General features: G+C 51.2%; 1 protein-coding gene across 1 annotated transcript in view; it reads right to left on the bottom strand.

The window, feature by feature from the left end:
- Nucleotides 1–22,803, bottom strand: part of CACNA1B (calcium voltage-gated channel subunit alpha1 B) — a 213,547-nt gene that overhangs the window by 151,990 nt on the left and 38,754 nt on the right. Inside the window, exons 4-6 of the mRNA XM_069579582.1 lie at nucleotides 9,318–9,409; nucleotides 7,808–7,960; nucleotides 5,507–5,691 (exon numbers count right to left, since the gene is read on the bottom strand). Coding sequence (XP_069435683.1) covers nucleotides 5,507–5,691; nucleotides 7,808–7,960; nucleotides 9,318–9,409 — 430 coding nt within the window. The remainder of the gene's footprint in view (nucleotides 1–5,506; nucleotides 5,692–7,807; nucleotides 7,961–9,317; nucleotides 9,410–22,803) is intronic.

Genomic DNA, 22,803 nt, shown 5'->3' on the forward strand with positions numbered 1-22,803 from the left:
TCTAACAAACATATACAGGACTCGTATGCTGAAAACTATAAAGTTCTGATTGAAGAAATCAAAGACCATCTAAACAAAGGCAGAGGTGCTCCGTGCCACGGACTGAAAGACCCAATACGGTAAAGATGCCAGTCCTCCCGAACTGAATGAAACGGGAGGAGTCTACCTGGCTTAAACGGTTTATAGCACAGCTGCAACACTGAGGGCTGTGCGGCGCTGGCAGAGGGGCAGACACGGAGCTCGCTGGAACGGAGATGGACCCACGCACGCATGCCCAGTGGGTTGTCTGCAAAGGTGCAGACTCAATTCAGTGGAGGAAATACAGCATGTCAACAAGTGTTGCTGGAGGAAATGGGTGTCCAAAACCCGGAGAAAGGGAGGAAGAAGGGAGAGCGAAAGAGAGAAAAAGGGAAGGAGGGAGGGAGGGGGCGGGGGGGCATACCTCAACCTAAACTCCACACTTTATACAAAGATTAACACAAGAAGGATCACAGACTTACATGTAAAATAATAAAAATGTTAGAAAAAATACAGGAGAAAATATTTGATTTAGCACTAGGCAAAGAGTTATTAGAGTTTATGCCAAAAACGCAGTCCACAAAAGGGAAAACTGCTAAACAAGACTGTATCCAAATTAAATACGTCTGTTCCTTGACATGTCAGGTGAGGAGGATGAACAGCCAAGCTACTGACTCAGAGAACATTTTTGCAATGTTCTGACAAACAATTCACATCCAGAATATATACCGAAACTGTAGAGCGAAGGAGCAGTCCAGGCCATGAGCCAAAGACAGGGAGAGACATTTCCCTGGAGAAGACGCCCAAACGGCAAATCAGCACGAAGAGAGGCTCAGCTCATCGGCCACTGGGAAACCCATGACGACACGCCTGCACAGCCAGAGTGGCTGAAGTTGAAACACCGAACATCAGGAAGGAGATAGGAAAGCTAGGTCAGTCAGACACTGCTGGTGGATTCAAAAGAACGCAGGTTTCCTAAAAAATTAAACATACAACCCAGAAATTGTACTCTTGAGCATTTAACCCAGAGAAATGAAAACTTTCATTTGCACAAAAGCCTGCCCACAGGACTTCCTTCCCTGGCGGCTCAGTGGTAAAGAATCTGCCTGCCAATGCATGAGACACGAGCTCAATCTCTGATCCAGGAAGGTTCCAAGTAGCTATTGAGCCTGCGCTCTAGAGCCCAGGAGCTGCAGGAAGGTTCCAAGTAACTACTGAGCCTGCGCTCTAGAGCCCAGGAGCTGCAACCGCTGAGCCCACTCGCCACAGCTCCTGAGGCTGCACACCCTGGAGCCCGCTCCACAGCAGAAGCTGCCGCAACAAGAAACCTACGTACCGCAACGAGAGAGCAGACCCCAACCAAGACCCAGCACAGCTAAAAATAAATAGATTTTTTTTTAATCTGCCCACAAACATGTAGAGCAACTTTATTCATGATAACCCCAAGCAGAGGCAACACACGTGTTCTTTAACAGGTGAGTATTAAACACTGTGGTCCACTCACAGCTTGGGGACCACTCAGCAAAAAAAAAAAAAAAGAAAAAAGAAGACACTGCTGACATGCAATAGCCCAGATGTGTCTCCAGAGAGTTATGCTGAGGGGAACGTAGCCAATACCCAATAGCCAATACACAGGGTCTGGTTTCATCTACATAACGCTCTTGAAAGAGCAGAATTATTGATGCAGCAAAAGGCAAGCGCTGACCAGGGGTGAGGGTGAGAGAGAGGCGGGCGTGCCCATCAGAGGGCAGCGGGATGCCCTGCCAACGGGCCATTCTGACTCCCCTGCAGCAGGGCCCCCGTCCTGGTTCTGCAGGCAGTTGGCGGAAGCAGGCAAAGCGTACATGGGCTCTCTCCGTATTAATTCTTACAACTGCATGTGAACCTACCTTACCACAAACAAAAAGTTTCATTTAAAAAAGAGCCAGCTCCCACGTGTCCCTGCAGGTGCCTCACTGCCCTGCCATCCTCACCTTCAATCTTGGCCCCTGTAACCTGTGCATTCCGAGGCTCTATTCCCACTAACTGCGCGTCTCCTGGGACTTCTCGGCGACAGCTGGTCTGGAATCACTCTGGAAACGCGGTGCTTGGCTTCCAGGACACGGCACACCTCAGGCCCGCCTCGCGCTCTTCGCTGGCTCCTCCTCTCCTACTTGGCTTCTGGATGTTGGGAGTCTCCCGACAGCCAGAGGCTCACACAGCTCCACGTCTAGCCATCTTGCGTCTAGCTCCACACATTCACACTGGGCATCTCATCCTGTCTTGTAATTTGAAACATCACCCGTGACTTCACACATGCACCCTCAGGCCTGCTGTCCCCCCAGACTCCCTTCTCATACACTCAACTGTATACTCAGCACCTCCACTTGGAGGAAACAGTGTGTTCAGCTTCCTAGGGACAAAGCAGAGTTCTCAGTGTCCGCCACAACGTTCTGCTAAAACAAAATTCCACAATCACCTTTCTCCCCTTCTCAGTAAAAGGCACCACGTTTCCTAACGGCTCAAGTCACAGCATCTTTGATCCCTCTTTCTTTCACATCAAACATCACATGGAGCCAGTGAGCAAGTTCGGTCTGCACTAACTTCAAAACGGAGCTCTTCCCCTACACATCCAAGGTCCCTTCCCCAGATCCCCACAGAGCCAGTGCGATGCACAGACGCAAGGCCACCCGCCCCTAACCCTAACCCTAACCCTCCTACGGTCCCTCTGCACAGTCGCAGCGCGGGTGAGGATGCGGGTAGGTCCTGCGACAATCGACGCAAGCAGAAAACAAGGCTGCACTCAGCCATCGAGCGCCCCGTCCCAGCTGCCGGCCTTCTCACCGAGACCATCGTCCCTCCTCCGCCGGCCTGCACAGCCGGCTGCTTCCAGAGGGAAAGGACAGCGCGGCCCTCCCTGCCCACCGCGCCCCGCGCTGTCCCTCCTTCCAGGGCCCAGACCCCCGCGCTGCCGACGCGGCGCAGTGGACGAGGGGACGGTCCTCCTCGCACGGGGCCCACTGTCCCGAGATAACCCACCTCTCCGGCCTGCCGGGAGCCCGCAGCTGCCTCACCCCTCACCGGACGCTTGTGCGGGCTCTTTCAGGGCCCTCTGGCCACACTCCTCGGAACCCGGACGGCCGTTTCTCCTCTAGACGGGGCCCCGCCTGCCGCCCGCGCCGGCGCCTCGGCAGCCGGCCTCCGAGGCCCCGAGGCCCGCTCTCCCCAGGGGCGCAGGCGGCCCCCGCCCCCGCCCGGGCGCAGGCCGGAGGCGCCGCCCCTGGAAGCCCCCGCCGAGGAGCAGGCGGAGGCGACCAGCGCCGGCCCTGGGCTGCGGGGAGAGGCAGCCGCTCGCGGCGCAGAGCGCTCTCCAGACGCCCCGTCTGCGGACGTTCCCGGGGCGCGGGGGCAGGACTCTGCGCTTCCGCTGCCGAGGGCCTGCGTCCAACCCCCGGCGCGGACAGAAGCGAACAAAGCCTGTCCGCCCTCCAGCTACTGGCCCCGTAACCCCTCCGCGTGGAGCAGGCTCCGCGTTCTCAGCCACCGGCTCCGGGCAGCAGGCCCACGGCCCACACCCTGCACGGCGTGCGGTGCCCTGAGGGCTCCCCAGCCCTGCCCGCAGGCTCTGCGTGTCTGGCTCCCAGACCCCACAGACCTTGCTTTCCCAGCACCCCCGACCTGCCACCCCTGCCCCTCACCCTCCTGCTCCCTCCGCAGAACTTGCCGTTACTGGCTGGCATTACTTGTCGGAAGCCTCCCGCTGCCACCGTGCCCGCAGCGTCTGCACCCAGTGTGCCCCCTGGAAGTCCGTGTCAGGGGAGCCTCTGGGGCCCTTCCCGACCAGCGCCTCCCACCCACCCCACCTCTGGGGGCACAGGCCCACCAGGCTGAGTCACCTGGGCAGTGGCCAGGTCCCATGGCTCACATGGTGCCCCGCTCAGTGGGGCTGGCAGGGATGTGGCCATCTCCAGCTATTTTTAGGGTTTGTCTTCGTGGAAATTGTTCCCTGATTGGCTGCAGGGAGAGCACGGCCAAGCTCCTCATCACTGCCCTTGTCTGTTTCTCCCTTGATCAAACCAAGCCTGGCATCAGACACGACTCCGTCTCCAAGGAGGGCTCTGGTTCAGTGGACCTCGGGCCAGCTCTTCCATAACTCACCCTCTGCCACCTTCCTGCCCAGCCGGCACTTACCAAGCACTGCCAGATGTCCAGCCCTGAGACCCACCAAGTCTCCATGAACTCTAAGACGAGTCTCAGAGCAGAGGATTCCAGCCTGTCCCTCCCATCCTTGTTCATGCCAGAAGCACGTGGCTACTCCAGAGGCTGGCGGCCCAAGCCCCATCCCCAGTGCACAAGTGACAGGTTCAAAGTGAAGTACTTCACACTCCACAAAGTCCCCTCCGCAGCTCCCAGGCACAACATACCCTCTAGCTACCAAAACACAGCAATCCACCAGCCAGACCTTCCAAAATTCCTGTTTCAAATGCACTGTCTTCCTCCATTTCTTCTAACTTAACTGTCCTCATGCCCACAATCACAAGACTCTAGAGGGTAGCTCTGTGGGGGTGGGGGGTCATCACACAAAAAAAGACACTGAGAGCTACCCAGGAGTCCCCAAGAAGAGCCTCAGGTGGAGGGGAGGCAGGCATGAGACAGGTCATCAGGAAGCCCCAGAGGGCATTATACCCAGCTTCTGTCCACAAGCACCCACCCCCAGACCACCTTACACTGCTGGGCTGGACAAGAGTTCTAACGACAGGGAAGACGGGGAGGGCGAGCAGGAGAGCAGGAGGGAGACTCAGAGGGGAGCAAGCAAAGATGTACAACACAGTTCCCACCCCCAGGACCCTGGTTCCCATCCCAGGATCCCCCAGACCCCACTTCCCACCCCCAGGACCCTGGTTCCCACCCCCAGGATCCCCCAAACCCCACTTCCCAACCCCAGGACCCTGGTTCCCACCCCCAGGATCCCCCAAACCCCACTTCCCAACCCCAGGACCCTGGTTCCCACCCCCAGGATCCCCCAGACCCCACGTCCCACCCCCAGCATCCCCCAGATCCCACTTCTCTCCCCCAGGACCCTGGTTCCCATCCCAGGATCCCCCAGACCCCACTTCCCACCCCCAGGACCCTAGCACAATCAGTGCACCCTCCCTGCACCTCAGCCCTCCTCCTCCTGCTCACGGGGCAGCAGCCTGCTGCCTCAAGCCCAGAGCAAGCTACCTAGCTTCTCCGAGCCGCACTCCCACGCCTGCATGCAGGGCCCCCGTCACCAGCAGTGGCAGGTCCATCTTCTCTGGAATTGTTTATTCTAACCTTCACCACCCAGCCCTCACCTTCACTTTCAAAACAGAAGTTGCCTGGAGACTCCAGAGCCCAGGCCCGTGGCCCTGCAGGGGAGCTGCCCGAAGGAGCCCGTGTTCCACCCTGGGGGAGAAGGGAGCCAGGGGCTGGACAGAAGCCTCGCCCCAGAGGGGCCCGGGAGCTCCTGGACCAAGACTGGACTCACGTTGTAGAGGATGTCGGTCCAGCCCTCCATGGTGATGCACTGGAACACCGTCAGGATAGCGAACAGGATGTTGTCGAAGTTGGTGATGCCGAAGTTGGGGCCCGCCCAGTACTCCCGGCACTCGGTGGCGCCCTCGCACAGCCGCGCCGGGGCCTCCCTGCCGCACGGGAAGTCACCCACCGGGTCTGCGTCTGCGAGGAGAGGAGCAGGCAGGGCTGTGCTGAGGAGCAGCGAGCTCGCCACCCCTGCTGGGCCTGCGGGGCCCAGAGACCTCATCACGGGAGAACGGGGCCAGGCACCAAGGGAGACTGCCTCCTGCCGCCCCTGCGCCTGCCCTGCCTCCGTCCTCAGCCCCACCCTCAGCCCCACCCTCTCAGGAATAGCTGGCCACCCTCTCCTTCCCCACAGACACTGCCCGTCACTATGCAGACATGCTGAGAACTCGTTCACCTTAAAATCAACAACAGCCAACTCCTAACCTGCTCGTCCTATCGCCACCGCCCCAACTGTCCCACAGCCAGACCTCCACCCAGACTTCCCCAGCACGTAGGCCTCATCACTCTGGAGCCAGAACCAAGCTGGACGGAGCCCTGCCTCCCCGGTGCTCCTCAGGCAGGTTGACCAACACAGGCCCAGGGCACGGCTGGGCCTCAGGGCCCAGGTCTCCTGGCACTGGCCCCAGCAAAGGGGATGCGCTCTTGCTGGCAGCCAGGAGCCACACAAGAGATGTTCAAGAAATCACAGAAAACAAGGGCTAACCTCTGGAATAAGGAGGCAAGCAGCTCATGCTAATCCCTCCCTCCCAAAACCTAAAGAAAAAACGATTCTTAAAAAATGCATACCAACACATGGAAGAGCTCTCCTACCAGGAAAGGGGAATTTAGGGATAGCTAGGGTGGGAAGCAAATAGTCCCAGATTTAGAAGGCAAAACTGATCACACACGCTTATCCCTTTCCTTCCAATTATCTTACTATATGCTCTAAAGAACGCCAGGAAGTCCTTGTGTGTCTATTTGCAGACAATTGTATTCTCTGTGAATAATGAGTTTTATTTCCTCCTTTCATATTCCTCTTGGAGTTTTTGTTCTTTTTCTTGCCTCACATCACTGGCCACGACCAAGGCTACATGGATCAGAAGTGGCCGTGTGTGCCGTTATCTCATTTCCCACTCCAAAGGAAGAGCTCTCACGACTGATGACAAAGTGTGATGTCTGAAGGGAGTTTTAGGAAGTTTAAGAAAATTCCCCTTATTTCCAGTTTGATTAAGAGGGTTTTTAAAATTATGAATGATTTAAACTTTAATAAAAACTTTTCCTGCCTCTACTGAGAGGATCACACAGGTTTCCTCCTCTAATGTGTTTGTAGCTCAAGGCACAAACCTTTGTGTCACCCTCAACTCTTCACTTTCTCTTACTCCACACACAATTGCCCGGAAAACCCAAATGGCCCAGCAGGCCACACTGCAAAGTATACCCAGAGCATGACAGATGCTAAGAGCCACACCGGCTCCCCGGTGCTCTGCGACAACGAATGTGCCTGCCAGTGCGGGAGACGTGGGTTCAATCCCTGGTCTGGAAAGATCCCCGAAAGAAGGAAATGGCAACCCACTCCAGTATTCTTGCCTGGGAAATCCCGTGGACAGAGAAGCCTGGCGGGCTACAGTTCTTGGGGTCACAAGGAGTCAGACACAACTTAGCGACTAAGACAACAGCAACTGCCAACAGCCCAGCCCCAGCCTCCCTCCACCTCTCCTGGGCGGAGACTCGACTCTCGGCCTCTCCCCTGTGTGATCTGCCTCCCCAGAGCAGCCCGCACCGTCAGAGGGTACCAGTGCCCACTCAAGGCCCCACTGCCCTCCCGCTTCTCTAGGAATAAGATGCAGAGCCCTAGCATGGCCTGAAGGCACATGGTGCCCCTGCACTCACCGCTTCTCACTCTGGCCTTTCACACTTACTAGGCCTTGTAACCAGAGCTTCTGGCAGGCTGCTGAACGGGCTCCCTCTCGCCACACTCAGGCCGCTGTCCGACTATCACCCTGACAGAGAGGCCTCCCCAGGATACTCTCTGCGAAACAGGCCCCAAATCATTCTGTCTCAGATGCCTTTCTTGTTTCCCTCCTAGAAGTTACTACGGTCACTTCTGTCATTAATCCGTGTGTTTGCATTTATCAGATTCTCGCCTGTGTCCAGTTCCTCTGTCTAGCACCTAGAAGGCCCCCTCAGGGCCCAGAACAGTGAGTCTCTCCAGGACGAATGAGTCTGTGGCCCTCCTCTGGATCCAACAGGCACTCCACGGCCTCACCTGTGCTGTTGGGGAAACAAGCCTTGTGGAATTTGCCCATGTAGAACTCGAGGCCAATGATGGCGAACATGAGGATGGCGAAAAAGAGCAGCAGCCCGATCTGCAGGAGCGGGACCATGGCCTTCATGATGGACTTGAGCACCACCTGCAAACCTGGGCAGAGCAGGGGAAGCAGGCAGGTCAGGAGCACAGTGGGCAGAGCGGGAAGAGGGCTGCGGCGTGGACAGAACAGCCAGAGCCTGGGCAGGCAGGGCTGAGAGTCCTGGGCCAAGCGTGGAGCAATGAGCATTCACGAGGCCAAAGGACAGAGCTGGGCCCTCCAAGCGGGGGACAGACAGGGAGTGGTGGGAAGCGGGACGGAACAGTGAGCGCCTCCACGGGGTGGAGCTGAGCGTCCTAGAGGTGGGGGACAAAGCACAGGGGTCTTATGGGGAAGTGGACTGAGCAGAGTCCCAGTCAGAGGGAGGGACGGCGTGTGGGGTTATCAGTAGGAAGTACTGACGAGAACTCTGAGTCTGTGGAGGGCTCAGGGTGGAGCAAAAGCGGAGCGTCCTGATAGGCAAGAGGAGGAACTCCTGGGAGCTGAAAGCAGGGCATCCTGGGAGGGAGAGCAGGGCATCCTGGGAACTAAGAGCAGGGGATTCTGGGAATGAAGAACAGGGGATGCTGGAAGGGAAGAGCAGGGGATCATGGGAACTAAGTGGAGGGAATGCTGGGAATGAAAAATAAGGGTTCCTGACAGACCCACTCCTGAGGGAAAGGAAAACAGGGGGACTACTCCCAAGGAGAGTTTTACCACTGACTGTAGGGCATGAGTATGTCCAGGCCAGGGGAACCATCCCCACTGCCAGCCTTGAACTCGCTCCTGGGTACAGGCCTGAACTTCTTCCTGGCAGGGTCTTGGGGCAGTACAGGCAGCTGACCAGCAGGCTTCCTTGCAGTGGGCTCAGGTGACACAGTTCTGGGCCTGCCACCCGGGCCCTGAAGGAAATCCAGACTCCCACTGGCCTGGAGGAACATGGGCCCAGGCGCTCACCACTCTCAGGGCAACCTGGCCGCCCTCTGCCCTCACGCGGCCTCTTAAGCCGCCCAGTCCTGGAACACGCGTCCTACCCGGGTCTCAGGTCTTGACAGCCCCGCCTAGCCTGAGCCAGGAGAGAGGCCCTCTGCAGCCTCTGAATGTGTTCCCTGCCCCACCACCTTGGCTCATCTCTCATCTGCCCTTTAACCCCAGGAAAAGAAGCAAAGAGCTGGAAATACAGCGAAGGGTGTGAGAGGAGCGAAGCTTCCATGGAGGAAGCCAGGTCACCCTCTAGTCTTTCAAGGAAATGGGAGAGAATGGAGAAGGGCTGTTTCTGCCTTCTTTAAGCCTGGTTCCCTGGGGCTAAGGGTGGCAAGCTCAGAGTCACTAGAGGGTCCGGAGGTCAGGACCTCGCTATGGCTGTGGCGGGGGTAGGGGACAAGGTCAGTGTCCAGGTAGGCTGGGCCTGATTGCTTTCGCCAGACTCACTTGGAATCCCAGACACCAGCTTCAGGGGCCTCAGCACACGCACAGCCCGCAGCGTTCGCAGGTCAAAGTCAGTGCCAGCTGTGGCGAGGATCCTGGCAGGAACAGAGACAAGCGGGAAGTAAGGGCTTCTGCGTGGTGCTGAGAAGAGGGCACGCTCCTCCCACCACCCACGTCCTGTCTTCCAAGAGTGGTGACATCTTCATGCCTGTGTCCCCCGCTGTCCAAGCACCAGAGGACCAGGCAGGGGAGGCCAGGAACTGCATTCAGACATCCTCGCCAGTAATGCCAGTGATTGATTTTACCAGCACGACCATCCTTCCGGGCATCACCCCTGAGAGAACACGTGGTCTCTGGTCCCTGGCCCGGCCTTGAGTCTGTCCTTGAAACGAGTCCTAGCCTGAACCGTGTCCCCAGGCAGCCCCAGCTGCACTCCAAGCGCCTCATGGGCGATGGTGATCCTGGGAGCCGAAGAGTGAGCCTGAGGGGCTTCTGAACAGAGGCCTCAGGGCCCTCTCCCCGCGCTACAACAGGAGAGCACCGGAGTGAAGGGTGGAGAAGGCGACCGAGGGCTCAGAAAGCCCCACTAGCGTGCAAGCGTGCCCCCATGTCTCCCATCTTGAAGCAGAAGATTCCGTGTCTGCCTCCTACCCCAGCAAACTTCTCTGCACCCTTCACTCCAAAACTCATTCAAAGTGTCAGTCCTCGGTCTCCACTGTTAACTCTTCGGCCTCTCTTCAGCTTTGTCCAACTACATTCTCACTCCCACCATTCCACTGAAATGTTTTGTCAAGCTTTCTTGCCAATATCAATAGTTAAGTCTCCTATGAATGGTTTCTTCTCTTGCCCATTGGCCAGCTCTCTCATTTCCTTCTTGACTCCCTGGGAGTCCCTTTGTCAGCTCTGCCCCCTCTACCGGACTGAAACTTGAACACGTCAGGGCTCACCATTCAGAATCCACCCAATAGCTTTGAATGCCACCGAAAGCTTACTACTCCCTAATTTATATCTGGAACTCAAATCTGGAACTCCGGGGTCATATGTCCATCCATTTGCTTTTTTCAACATTTCCACTTGGATAGCAAAAAAAGCATATCACACATTAATAAAACGAAAGAATGTTTTTTAAAACTTTAATGTGAATATTAAAGCATGTATTATTTTTAAGTTCAGGGTTGTTTCATGATGGCAACTAGAGAACAGTTTGTTCTCTCTCCCAGCCTTGCTTCTCCCACAGTGTCCCCTCCTCTCTGTGAACAGCACTAGTCAACAGTCACATAAGCCAGAACCAAGGCTTCCTACCTGACTCCTCGCTCTCTCACACTCCACACCCAACTCACTAACAATCCTGTTGACTCTACCTTTAAAAAGTCTTGGACTCTCAGTGAAAAAGCACTGTTGCCTGCCCCTCTGCCCCCAACTCTAGAGACACAGCAGTAAGGAATAACATTTGAGACGCGGCTGGGGTAAAATAAGATGAAGTGGTGGGGGGGGAGAAAAGAAGGGCAACAAGAAAATCTATTCAAACCAGAATTCCATAGCACATGAGAAAACCCAATACCAAGAGGGATATTCAACCACTGGAAGATAAGAGCTAGAACTTTTGGGAAAAATAAATATTTATTTAAATAAAATGAATAATAATCATACTCTAAGCTGGAGACATAGTTGGAGAGTATTAATGGTTTAGGAAACAGTACGAAAGAATCACTCACAAACCACAGACAGAGAAAGGAAAAAATGGAAGAAATGAAATTATTCGGAGGTCAGACCATGTACCTAACACACATCACATGTGGGTTCCAGAAAGGGAGAATAGAGGAAATGTGGTGAAGAAGCAACATTTGAAGAGATAACAGATGAGAAATTTCCAGAATTAAAGGCTTGATTTCCCAAATTTAAAGTGTATTAGGGGTACAATCAGATAAATAAATTCATCCAACCAGAAATGGTGTGACTAACTACAGACATCAAGCATAAAAAGAAAGTATTAAAGGCTCCAGAAAGAAAGATGAAGCACCTAGGAAAGAAAAATGAAGGTTATAAGGAGAGAAAACGTCACCTCAGGAAAAAAAAAAAAGAGAGAGAGGGAAAATATGCTAGAAGACAATTAAGTAACACCTTCAAAAAGCAGCAGGAAAATAACTGACATCTGAGAGCCTTATAACTAGCTAAACTGCGAGAGAAGCGTGATGGCAAAATAAACATATTTTCACAGATACAGTGAGTCACCACCCCGGAGCCTCAGTAAAACAACACAGGACCTGAGCCCAGAGGGAGAGCACCGTATACAAGAACAGTGGTAGGCACAGAAAATAATTTTTAAGTAATTAATTACTCATTGATTTTTAAAATTATGATGTACAATTTTTCACTATTTTCTACACACAAAACTAACAACCCGGGCAATAACCAAACTATCTACAGAAGGGGCTGTTCCGCTTATAGCTGCATCAGATCACGCCATAGAGGCTAGACCGCTCTTCACTGCATTAGGCCAGAGGACGGCAAACGTTCTCTGAAAAGGGCCAGCAGTAAACATTCAGACTTCGTGAGTCATAAGATCTCTGTTGCAACTACTCAGCTCTGCCATGTAGCATGAGAGATACCGTATAAATGAATGGACAAGACTGTGTTCCAATAAAGTTTTATTTATAAGCACAGGTTGCAAGGCAGTTGGGCTGTTAAACAAATGCGTGTGGGCGTGCTCAGCCACTCGGTCGTGTCTGACTCTTTGCAACCCTATGAACTGTAGCCCACCAGGGTCCTCTGTCCATGGGATTTCCCAGGCAAGAGTACTGGAGTGGTTTGCCATTTCCTCCTCCAGGGGATCTTCCCAGCCTGGGGGCTGAACCCATGTCTCCTTCCTGGCAGGCGGACTCCACCACTGAGCCACCTGGGAGGTGCAGACTAACGTATGGCTATGAATCTGTCGTTAAAATGTTGAGGGACTTTCCTGGTAGTCCAGTGGTTAAGACTTCAGCTTCCAATGCAGAGGGTGCAGGTTTGACCCCTGGTCAGGGAGTTAAGATCTTTGTGGCCAAAAACCAAAACATAAAGCAGAAGCCATACTGTAACAAATTCAATGAAGACTAAAAAATGGTCCACATCAAAAATAATTGTAATAATCAATTAAAAATAAAATTTAAGGATACCTAGTAAATGGATAGAATTACAGTCTATTTCAGAACCAGCGGGGGTGTAGGGGGAAGGTGTGTAGGAAACAGATAATAGAGAACATTTAGTCAAATTACAGAAATCAGACAAAGACTCCTCAAAAAAGGCTAAGAAGGAATATAAAAGAAAACATAAGGCATTAGAATTAAGTCCAAATATATCATAAGATATATAAATGAATTTTAATTTCTTATTAAATCATAGATTATTAGATTGATGCCGGGAGCCAGTGTGAGGAATCCTGCCCGTGACAAGGTCATGAGGAAGGAAGCTGACATACGCAAGGCGTGCTCAGATTTCAGGGGCCCCTCTGGAAATTCCTAAGCATGTACCCCAACAAAAATCTGCCGGCTTTTGTGCTCTGCTTTTCCACTCTTCGGACATTTTCTGGAAAAAGTCAATTCAGGGCTTTAGTCTTCTGCATTTGAAAGAGTGTTTCAATCCAAAAAACCCTCTGATGGCTTTCTAGCCTGCCTGCAGGACTCCTACAGCTGCGCATGTGACTGTTTGAGGCCTCCTGACCGCAGGAGGCACAGGAAGCTTAAAACATCCTAGGAATGTAGGAGCTTCCGAGGAGTCAAAATCTTTAGAATAGGACTGATTAAAGGTTTCATTTGTTGAGTCAATATTTGCTGCCAAATTTTCACATCCTTTAGTTGTAGATATAGTTAGAAAAACAAGTAGTAGACCTTGTGTTAGCAACATTAGATCTTTGAGTTAAGTACCTTCTTTGTTATATCCCACTGCACCTTTGTTCTATAGAGATGTAACTTGAATGTTAATGCTTTAAGGAGATGTAGATTAAAGAAAAACACTTCAGGGGAAACAAGATTAACATTCATTAAGGAAGAGAGCCAAAAAGTGTTAACAAGCCTCTTGGCCAGAAGATAATGTAAATCACCTGAGACCTTTTGTATACCAAATGATGTATAGAAAGAGCCTGAGCTGCGAACGCTACATAATCTTGTGTTACCCATTGATCTCTGTGTTTTATCAAAAGTATAAAAGGCCTTCTGAACAATAAAGGATGGGGCCAGCTTCTTGGACCAGCTTCTCTAACTAGTCTCCCGGCCTGGTTTCTTGGCACTCTGGCTCCCCCCGTGTCTCTCTCTCTCTTTCTTCCTCTCTCTCTTTCCCTCTCTCTGCTCTTTACTTTAACTTCAGGCTGAATCTCCACCTGGAGCGCGGAGGCTCGCCAGGTCTACTTACTTGCCCCGGCTGTTAAGACCCGCGAGAAAGGGAGCTTAAGGCGAGGCACCCTTAGATATTCAAGCGGGCGCCGGTGGCCCAACGTAGATGGTGCAAATTCCTTGTCTGGAATTTTATTGGCCTTCTGCGTAAACCAAGCTATTCAGCCCTCTTCCTCCACTTAATCTTCTTACTACACTATAGTTTCTTAATCTAATCTTTCATTAATAAATAAACAAGTCTTTCCACGCCGACGCCGTCCACCCTTCGAATTCCCTGGATCCACCCGGGCTGGACCCCGGCAGATTGGGGCTTTTAAAAGTCCAAACATATGCTACTTACAAAAGACATACCTGAAAACAATACAGAAATGTTGAAAATAAGCAGATTTTAGAAAGTATATACTAGGTAAATGGTACAGGAAACAAAGCTGATATATAATACTAAAGAAAAAATATAATTTAAAAACAATATTAACAATATTAAGACTAAAGAGAGATATAATACATAATAATGAAAGCAAAATTATATCAAGGAATGTGGTTATCATTAATTTTCATGCATCTAACATCATAAAATCAAAACAAAGAAAGAAAAAATGAAAACTCCTCCAACTTGGTTGAAGATTCTTGCAAAGGTCTCAACAGAACCTGAAGGACTCAACACCAAAATGCAGCAACGCTGTGCACGATTACAGCAGAATCAGCATCTTGATCATTCTATCATTCTGACTCCTGTACCCTCCATATACTGCTTTATCTGTCTACCTACCTATCCATCAACTACAATCTATCTAGTTTTCTATGAAAATGAGTTCCTAAAAAATAGAAAATATATATTTTTAGAGTACACAGGAATAGCTTTGAAAGTATTCTACATCACAAAAGAAGCCTCAGCAAATTTCAAAAAGTTAGTGACTTTTATTATTGCAATTAAACTAATGCAATTAAATAATAATACAACAAATGCAAAGGAACAATAGGAAGAAATAGAGGAGACACTCGAGCGGAAAAGACGGGAGGTCTCTTCAAGAGAGTCAGCGACACCACGGGAACATTCCCTGCAAAGATGGGCACAACAAAGGACAGAAACGGTACGGGCCTAACAGAAGCAGAACAGGTTAGGAAGAGCGGCGAAAACACACAGAACTGTACAAGAGATCTTCACTACCCAGACAACCACGGTGGTGTGATCACTCCCCTAGAGCCAGACACGGGAGTGTGAAGTCAAGTGGGCCTTAGGAAGCATCACTACGAACAAAGCTAGTGGAGGTGATGGGATTCCAGCTGAGCTATTTCAAATCCTAAAAGACGATGGTGTGAAAGTGCTGCACTCAATATGCCAGCAAATTTGGAAAACTCAGCAGTGGCCACAGGACTGGGAAAGGTCAGTTTTCATTCCAATCCCAAAGAAAGGCGATGCCTAAGATGTTCAGACTACCACACAATTGCACTCATCTCACATGCTAGCAAAGTAATGCTCAACATTCTCCAAGGTAGGCTTCAACAGTATACAAACCAAGAACTCCCAGATGTCCAAGCTGGATTAAGAAAAGACAGAAGAACCAGAGATCAAATTGCCAACATCTGCTGGATGACAGAGAAAACAAGAGAATTCCAGAAAAACTCTACTTCTGCTTCACTGACTATACTAAAGCCTTGTGGATCACAACAAACTGAAATAAAGAGACAGGAATATTCTGTATAATAGGCTCCAGTTTCATCCACCTCATTAGCACTGATTCAAATGTATTCTTCTTAATGGCCGAGTAATACTCCATTGTGTATATGCACCACAGCTTTCTTATCCATTCATCTGCTGATGGACATCTAGGTGGCTTCCATGTCCTGAGAGGGTGAGGGTGGGATGATTTGGGGGAATGGCATTGAAACATGTATAATATCATATATGAAACGAGTTGCCAGTCCAGGTTCAATGCAGGATACTGGACGCTTGGGGCTGGTACACTGAGTCAACCCAGAGGGATGGTACAGGGAGGGAGGAGGGAGGGGGGCTCAGGATGGGGAACACATGTATACCTGTGGCGGATTCACGTTGATGTACGGCAAAACCAATACAATATTGTAAAGTAATTAGCCTCCAATTAAAATAAATGAATTTATATTTTCTAAAAAAGAGAGAGACAGGAATACCAGACCACCTTACCTGCCGCCTAAGAAACCTGTATGCAGGTCAAGAAGCAACAGTTAGAACAGGACATGGAATAACAGAATGGTTCAAAATTGGGAAAGGAGTACATCAAGGCTGTATATTGTCACCCTGCTTATTTAACTTATATGCAGATTACATCATGAGAAATGCCAGGCTGGATAAAGCACAAGCTGGAATCAAGATTGCTGAGAGAAATTTCAATAACCTCAGATATGCAGACACCACCCTTGTGGCAGAAAGTACAGAGGAACTAAAAAGCTTCTTGATGAAGGTGAAAGAGGCGAGTGAAAAAGCTAGCTTAAAACTCAACATTCAAAAAACTAAGATCATGGCATCTGGTCCCATCACTTCAAGGCAAACATGTGGGGAAGCAATCGCAACAGTGACAGGTTTTATTTTGGGGGGCTCCAAAATCGCTGCAGACAATGACTGCAGCCATGGAATTAAAGGACACTTGCTCCTTAGAAAAGCTATGACAAACCTAGCCAGCATATTAAAAAGCAGAAACATTCCTTTGCCAACAAAGGTCCATCTTGTCAAAGCTATGGTTCTTCCAGTAGTCATGTATGGATGTGAGGAGTTGGACCATAAAGAAGGCTGAGCACTGAGGAACTGGTGCCTTTGAACTGTGGTGTGGAGAAGACTCTTGAGAGTCCCATGGACTGCAAGGAGATCCAACTAGTCAATCCTAAAGGAGATCAACCCTGAATATTCAAATACTGGAAGAACCGATGTTGACGCTAAAGCTCCAATACTTCGGCCACATGATACGAAAAGCTGACTCATTAGAAAAACCCCTGATGCTGGGAAAGATTGAAGGCAGGAGGAGAAGGGGACGACAGAGGATGGGATGGTTGGATGGAAAGACCGACTCAATGGCGTGAGTTTGAGCAAGCTCCAGGAGGTGGTGAAGGACGGGGAAGGCTGGCGTGCTGCAGTCCATGGGGTCCCAGAGTCGGACACAAACTTGTTGTTGAGCGACTGAACAACAAAAAAGAATGCTACTATAAAAACTCATTTTAAAAGAAAACTTGCATTACAGAAAGCTTCAAAATGTACAGCTGAATAGCTCATTAATGAAAGAAGTAACAGTAGACATTACCAAATACGCAGACTCACCGACAACAAAGCACTACTTAGCAAGCATGCAGGGCTCGAGCAAAGTGATGCCTTAGGGAGAACTGATAAGCTTAACTGACTGTATTTTTCAAAGATTAAAATTAACAAACCAAGTATTGCTATGTCTCAAGAGTCTTAGAAAAGAATAGCAGAGTAAATTTAGAAAAAGTATAAAAATGGAAAGAACAGACATGGTGAGAATAAAAACTAGAGAAATAATAGAAAGCTGAGTCCTTGGAAGTTTGATAAAATGAGCAGGCTTCTGGCAAGAATAATCAAGAAAAAGCGTGAGCGTGTGCACATACACAGACACACACGTAAGCAAATGCACCTAGTGTGTGCATGCGTGCACACGTGTACACACACACACGTGCTCACGAGTGCGTATGCACACCGGGAACACAGCCACAGGCAAGAGAAGGCTTTAGAACCACAGGAGAATATTGCTAGCAATTCCATGCCAATAGATGCTGAAACTTGGATGAAATGGGTGTATCTCCCTGAAAAGCGAATTACCGAAAGTAACTGGAGTAGCTAAATCTGAATGAGCCATGAGCAATTATATTAGTTTTCTGTTCTGTAAAAACTTGTCCCAAAACTGGTGACTTGGAACAGCACCCCTTTATCAGTTCACAGTTCTGTGAGCCAGAAGTCAGGCCCATGTGGCTAAATGCTCTGCCGTGGGCCTCATGAGGCTGAGGTCAAGGGCCCGGTCAGCTCCATCCTCATTGGGAGGCTCAGCTACGGAAAGGGGCACTTTCCAGCCCCTTCAGCACGTCGGAAGAGCATTCTTCCTTGCAGCAGGACAGAGGCCCTTTCCCTGTTGTCACCCAGGCACATCTCTTCCCCTTGGAGGCCACCCTCAGGTCCTTGCCACCTGCGTCCTTAACGGTCCCTGTCACACTTCTAAACACTCTGACTCTAGGAAGAAAAGTCTCTTTAAAGGAATCATCTGATAAGGCCAGTCCCACCCAAATAACCTCCCTTTGGGTTAACTCAGGAAGGGAAAGTCGCTCAGTCATGTCCGACTCTTTGCGACCCCATGGACTGTAGCCTACCAGGCTTCTCAGTCCATGGGATTTTCCAGGCAAGAATACTGGAGTGGGTTGCCATTTCCTTCTCCAGGGGATCTTCCCAACCCAGGGATCAAACCTGGGTCTCCCGCACTGTAGGCAGACGCTTTGCCCACTGAGCCACCAGAGGCCAACCTAATCATCACCTAATCACAGGAGTGATATCTCACCACACCCACAGGATCTACCCGCATTCAAGGGGAGATGACTGCTCGGGGGCAGGCAGGGACCAGCATCTTGGAGAAATCTTAGAATCTGTGCCTTCCAAAACCATTTAGAAGAATCACTTCGGATTCAGGTTTCCTCGTCAGAGTATCAGATCCAGACAATTTTACAAGTGTGTCCCTACAAACATTCAGAGAATAGATAATTCTACATTAAACAAACTGTTTCAAGAACAAAAATATAAGAGAAGCTCCCAACTCATTTTATGATGAAGGTATAGTCTTGATATCAAGACTGCAACTATAACTCAACAAGATACATGCGCCCCCAATGTTCATAGCAGCATCGTTCACAATAGCTGAGACATGGAGGCAGGCTACATGTCCATCGACAGAGGCATGAATAAAGAAGATGCTGTCTATTTACACAGTGTCGATCTACTCAGCTATAGGACCTAGAGATTATCGTACTAAGTGAAGTACACTAAACGGAGAAATGCAAATGTCACATGATGTCACTTAGGGATCTTAAGAAATGACACAGACGGACTTTGATGCAAAACAGACAAGACTCACAGACATAGAAAACAGACTCAGGGTCACGGAAGGGGAGAGGGTTAGGGTCAGGGTCAGCACATACACACGAGCAGACACATGATAGATGACCAAACTCAGGGTCACGGAAGGGAGAGGCGAGGGGAGACTGGGGTTAGGGTCAGCACATACACACGAGCAGACACATAATAGATGACCAAACTCAGGGTCACCGAAGGGAGAGGCGAGGGGAGACTGGGGTTAGGGTCAGCACATACACACGAGCAGACACATAATAGATGACCAAACTCAGGGTCACGGAAGGGAGAGGCGAGGGGAGACTGGGGTTAGGGTCAGCACATACACACGAGCAGACACATAATAGATGACCAAACTCAGGGTCACGGAAGGGAGAGGCGAGGGGAGACTGGGGTTAGGGTCAGCACATACACACGAGCAGACACATAATAGATGACCAAACTCAGGGTCACGGAAGGGAGAGGCGAGGGGAGACTGGGGTTAGGGTCAGCACATACACACGAGCAGACACATAATAGATGACCAAACTCAGGGTCACGGAAGGGAGAGGCGAGGGGAGACTGGGGTTAGGGTCAGCACATACACACGAGCAGACACATTATAGATGACCAAACTCAGGGTCACGGAAGGGAGAGGCGAGGGGAGACTGGGGTTAGGATTAGCACATACACACGAGCAGACACATAATAGATGACCAAACTCAGGGTCACGGAAGGGGAGAGGCGAGGGGAGACTGGGGTTAGGGTCAGCACATACACACGAGCAGACACATAATAGATGACCAAACTCAGGGTCACGGAAGGGAGAGGCGAGGGGAGACTGGGGTTAGGATTAGCACATACACACGAGCAGACACATAATAGATGACCAAACTCAGGGTCACGGAAGGGGAGAGGCGAGGGGAGACTGGGGTTAGGGTCAGCACATACACACGAGCAGACACATAATAGATGACCAAACTCAGGGTCACGGAAGGGAGAGGCGAGGGGAGACTGGGGTTAGGGTCAGCACATACACACGGGCAGACACATAATAGATGACCAAACTCAGGGTCACGGAAGGGAGAGGCGAGGGGAGACTGGGGTTAGGGTCAGCACATACACACGAGCAGACACATAATAGATGACCAAACTCAGGGTCACGGAAGGGAGAGGCGAGGGGAGACTAGGGTTAGGGTCAGCACATACACACGGGCAGACGCATAATAGATGACCAAACTCAGGGTCACGGAAGGGAGAGGCGAGGGGAGACTGGGGTTAGGGTCAGCACATACACACGGGCAGACACATAATAGATGACCAAACTCAGGGTCACGGAAGGGAGAGGCGAGGGGAGACTGGGGTCAGGGTCAGCACATACACACGGGCAGACACATAATAGATGACCAAACTCAGGGTCACGGAAGGGAGAGGCGAGGGGAGACTGGGGTTAGGGTCAGCACATACACACGAGCAGACACATGATAGATGACCAAACTCAGGGTCACGGAAGGGAGAGGCGAGGGGAGACTGGGGTTAGGATCAGCACATACACACGGGCAGACACATAATAGATGACCAAACTCAGGGTCACGGAAGGGAGAGGCGAGGGGAGACTGGGGTTAGGGTCAGCACATACACACGGGCAGACACATAATAGATGACCAAACTCAGGGTCACGGCAGGGAGAGGCGAGGGGAGACTGGGGTTAGGATTAGCACATACACACGAGCAGACACATGATAGATGACCAAACTCAGGGTCACGGAAGGGGAGAGGCGAGGGGAGACTGGGGTTAGGATTAGCACATACACACGAGCAGACACATAATAGATGACCAAACTCAGGGTCACGGAAGGGGAGAGGCGAGGGGAGACTGGGGTTAGGATTAGCACATACACACGAGCAGACACATAATAGATGACCAAACTCAGGGTCACGGAAGGGGAGAGGCGAGGGGAGACTGGGGTTAGGGTCAGCACATACACACGAGCAGACACATAATAGATGACCAAACTCAGGGTCACGGAAGGGAGAGGCGAGGGGAGACTGGGGTTAGGGTCAGCACATACACACGAGCAGACACATAATAGATGACCAAACTCAGGGTCACGGAAGGGAGAGGCGAGGGGAGACTGGGGTTAGGGTCAGCACATACACACGAGCAGACACATAATAGATGACCAAACTCAGGGTCACGGAAGGGAGAGGCGAGGGGAGACTGGGGTTAGGGTCAGCACATACACACGAGCAGACACATGATAGATGACCAAACTCAGGGTCACGGAAGGGAGAGGCGAGGGGAGACTGGGGTTAGGATTAGCACATACACACGAGCAGACACATAATAGATGACCAAACTCAGGGTCACGGAAGGGGAGAGGCGAGGGGAGACTGGGGTTAGGGTCAGCACATACACACGAGCAGACACATAATAGATGACCAAACTCAGGGTCACGGAAGGGAGAGGCGAGGGGAGACTGGGGTTAGGGTCAGCACATATACACGAGCAGACACATAATAGATGACCAAACTCAGGGTCACGGAAGGGAGAGGCGAGGGGAGACTGGGGTTAGGGTCAGCACATACACACGAGCAGACACATAATAGATGACCAAACTCAGGGTCACGGAAGGGAGAGGCGAGGGGAGACTGGGGTTAGGGTCAGCACATATACACGAGCAGACACATAATAGATGACCAAACTCAGGGTCACGGAAGGGAGAGGCGAGGGGAGACTGGGGTTAGGGTCAGCACATACACACGAGCAGACACATAATAGATGACCAAACTCAGGGTCACGGAAGGGAGAGGCGAGGGGAGACTGGGGTTAGGGTCAGCACATACACACGAGCAGACACATAATAGATGACCAAACTCAGGGTCACGGAAGGGAGAGGCGAGGGGAGACTGGGGTTAGGGTCAGCACATATACACGAGCAGACACATAATAGATGACCAAACTCAGGGTCACGGAAGGGAGAGGCGAGGGGAGACTGGGGTTAGGGTCAGCACATACACACGAGCAGACACATAATAGATGACCAAACTCAGGGTCACGGAAGGGAGAGGCGAGGGGAGACTGGGGTTAGGGTCAGCACATACACACGAGCAGACACATAATAGATGACCAAACTCAGGGTCACGGAAGGGAGAGGCGAGGGGAGACTGGGGTTAGGGTTAGCACATATACACGAGCAGACACATAATAGATGACCAAACTCAGGGTCACGGAAGGGAGAGGCGAGGGGAGACTGGGGTTAGGGTCAGCACATACACACGAGCAGACACATAATAGATGACCAAACTCAGGGTCACGGAAGGGAGAGGCGAGGGGAGACTGGGGTTAGGATTAGCACATATACACGAGCAGACACATAATAGATGACCAAACTCAGGGTCACGGAAGGGGAGAGGCGAGGGGAGACTGGGGTTAGGGTCAGCACATACACACGAGCAGACACATAATAGATGACCAAACTCAGGGTCACGGAAGGGAGAGGCGACGGGAGACTGGGGTTAGGGTCAGCACATACACACGAGCAGACACATAATAGATGACCAAACTCAGGGTCACGGAAGGGAGAGGCGAGGGGAGACTGGGGTTAGGGTCAGCACATACACACGAGCAGACACATAATAGATGACCAAACTCAGGGTCACGGAAGGGAGAGGCGAGGGGAGACTGGGGTTAGGGTCAGCACATACACACGAGCAGACACATAATAGATGACCAAACTCAGGGTCACGGAAGGGAGAGGCGAGGGGAGACTGGGGTTAGGGTCAGCACATACACACGAGCAGACACATAATAGATGACCAAACTCAGGGTCACGGAAGGGAGAGGCGAGGGGAGACTGGGGTTAGGGTCAGCACATACACACGAGCAGACACATAATAGATGACCAAACTCAGGGTCACGGAAGGGAGAGGCGAGGGGAGACTGGGGTTAGGGTCAGCACATACACACGAGCAGACACATGATAGATGACCAAACTCAGGGTCACGGAAGGGAGAGGCGAGGGGAGACTGGGGTTAGGGTCAG

The sequence above is a fragment of the Ovis canadensis genome, chromosome 3 (assembly GCF_042477335.2).
Source record: "Ovis canadensis isolate MfBH-ARS-UI-01 breed Bighorn chromosome 3, ARS-UI_OviCan_v2, whole genome shotgun sequence".
Lineage (NCBI taxonomy): Eukaryota > Metazoa > Chordata > Mammalia > Artiodactyla > Bovidae > Ovis > Ovis canadensis.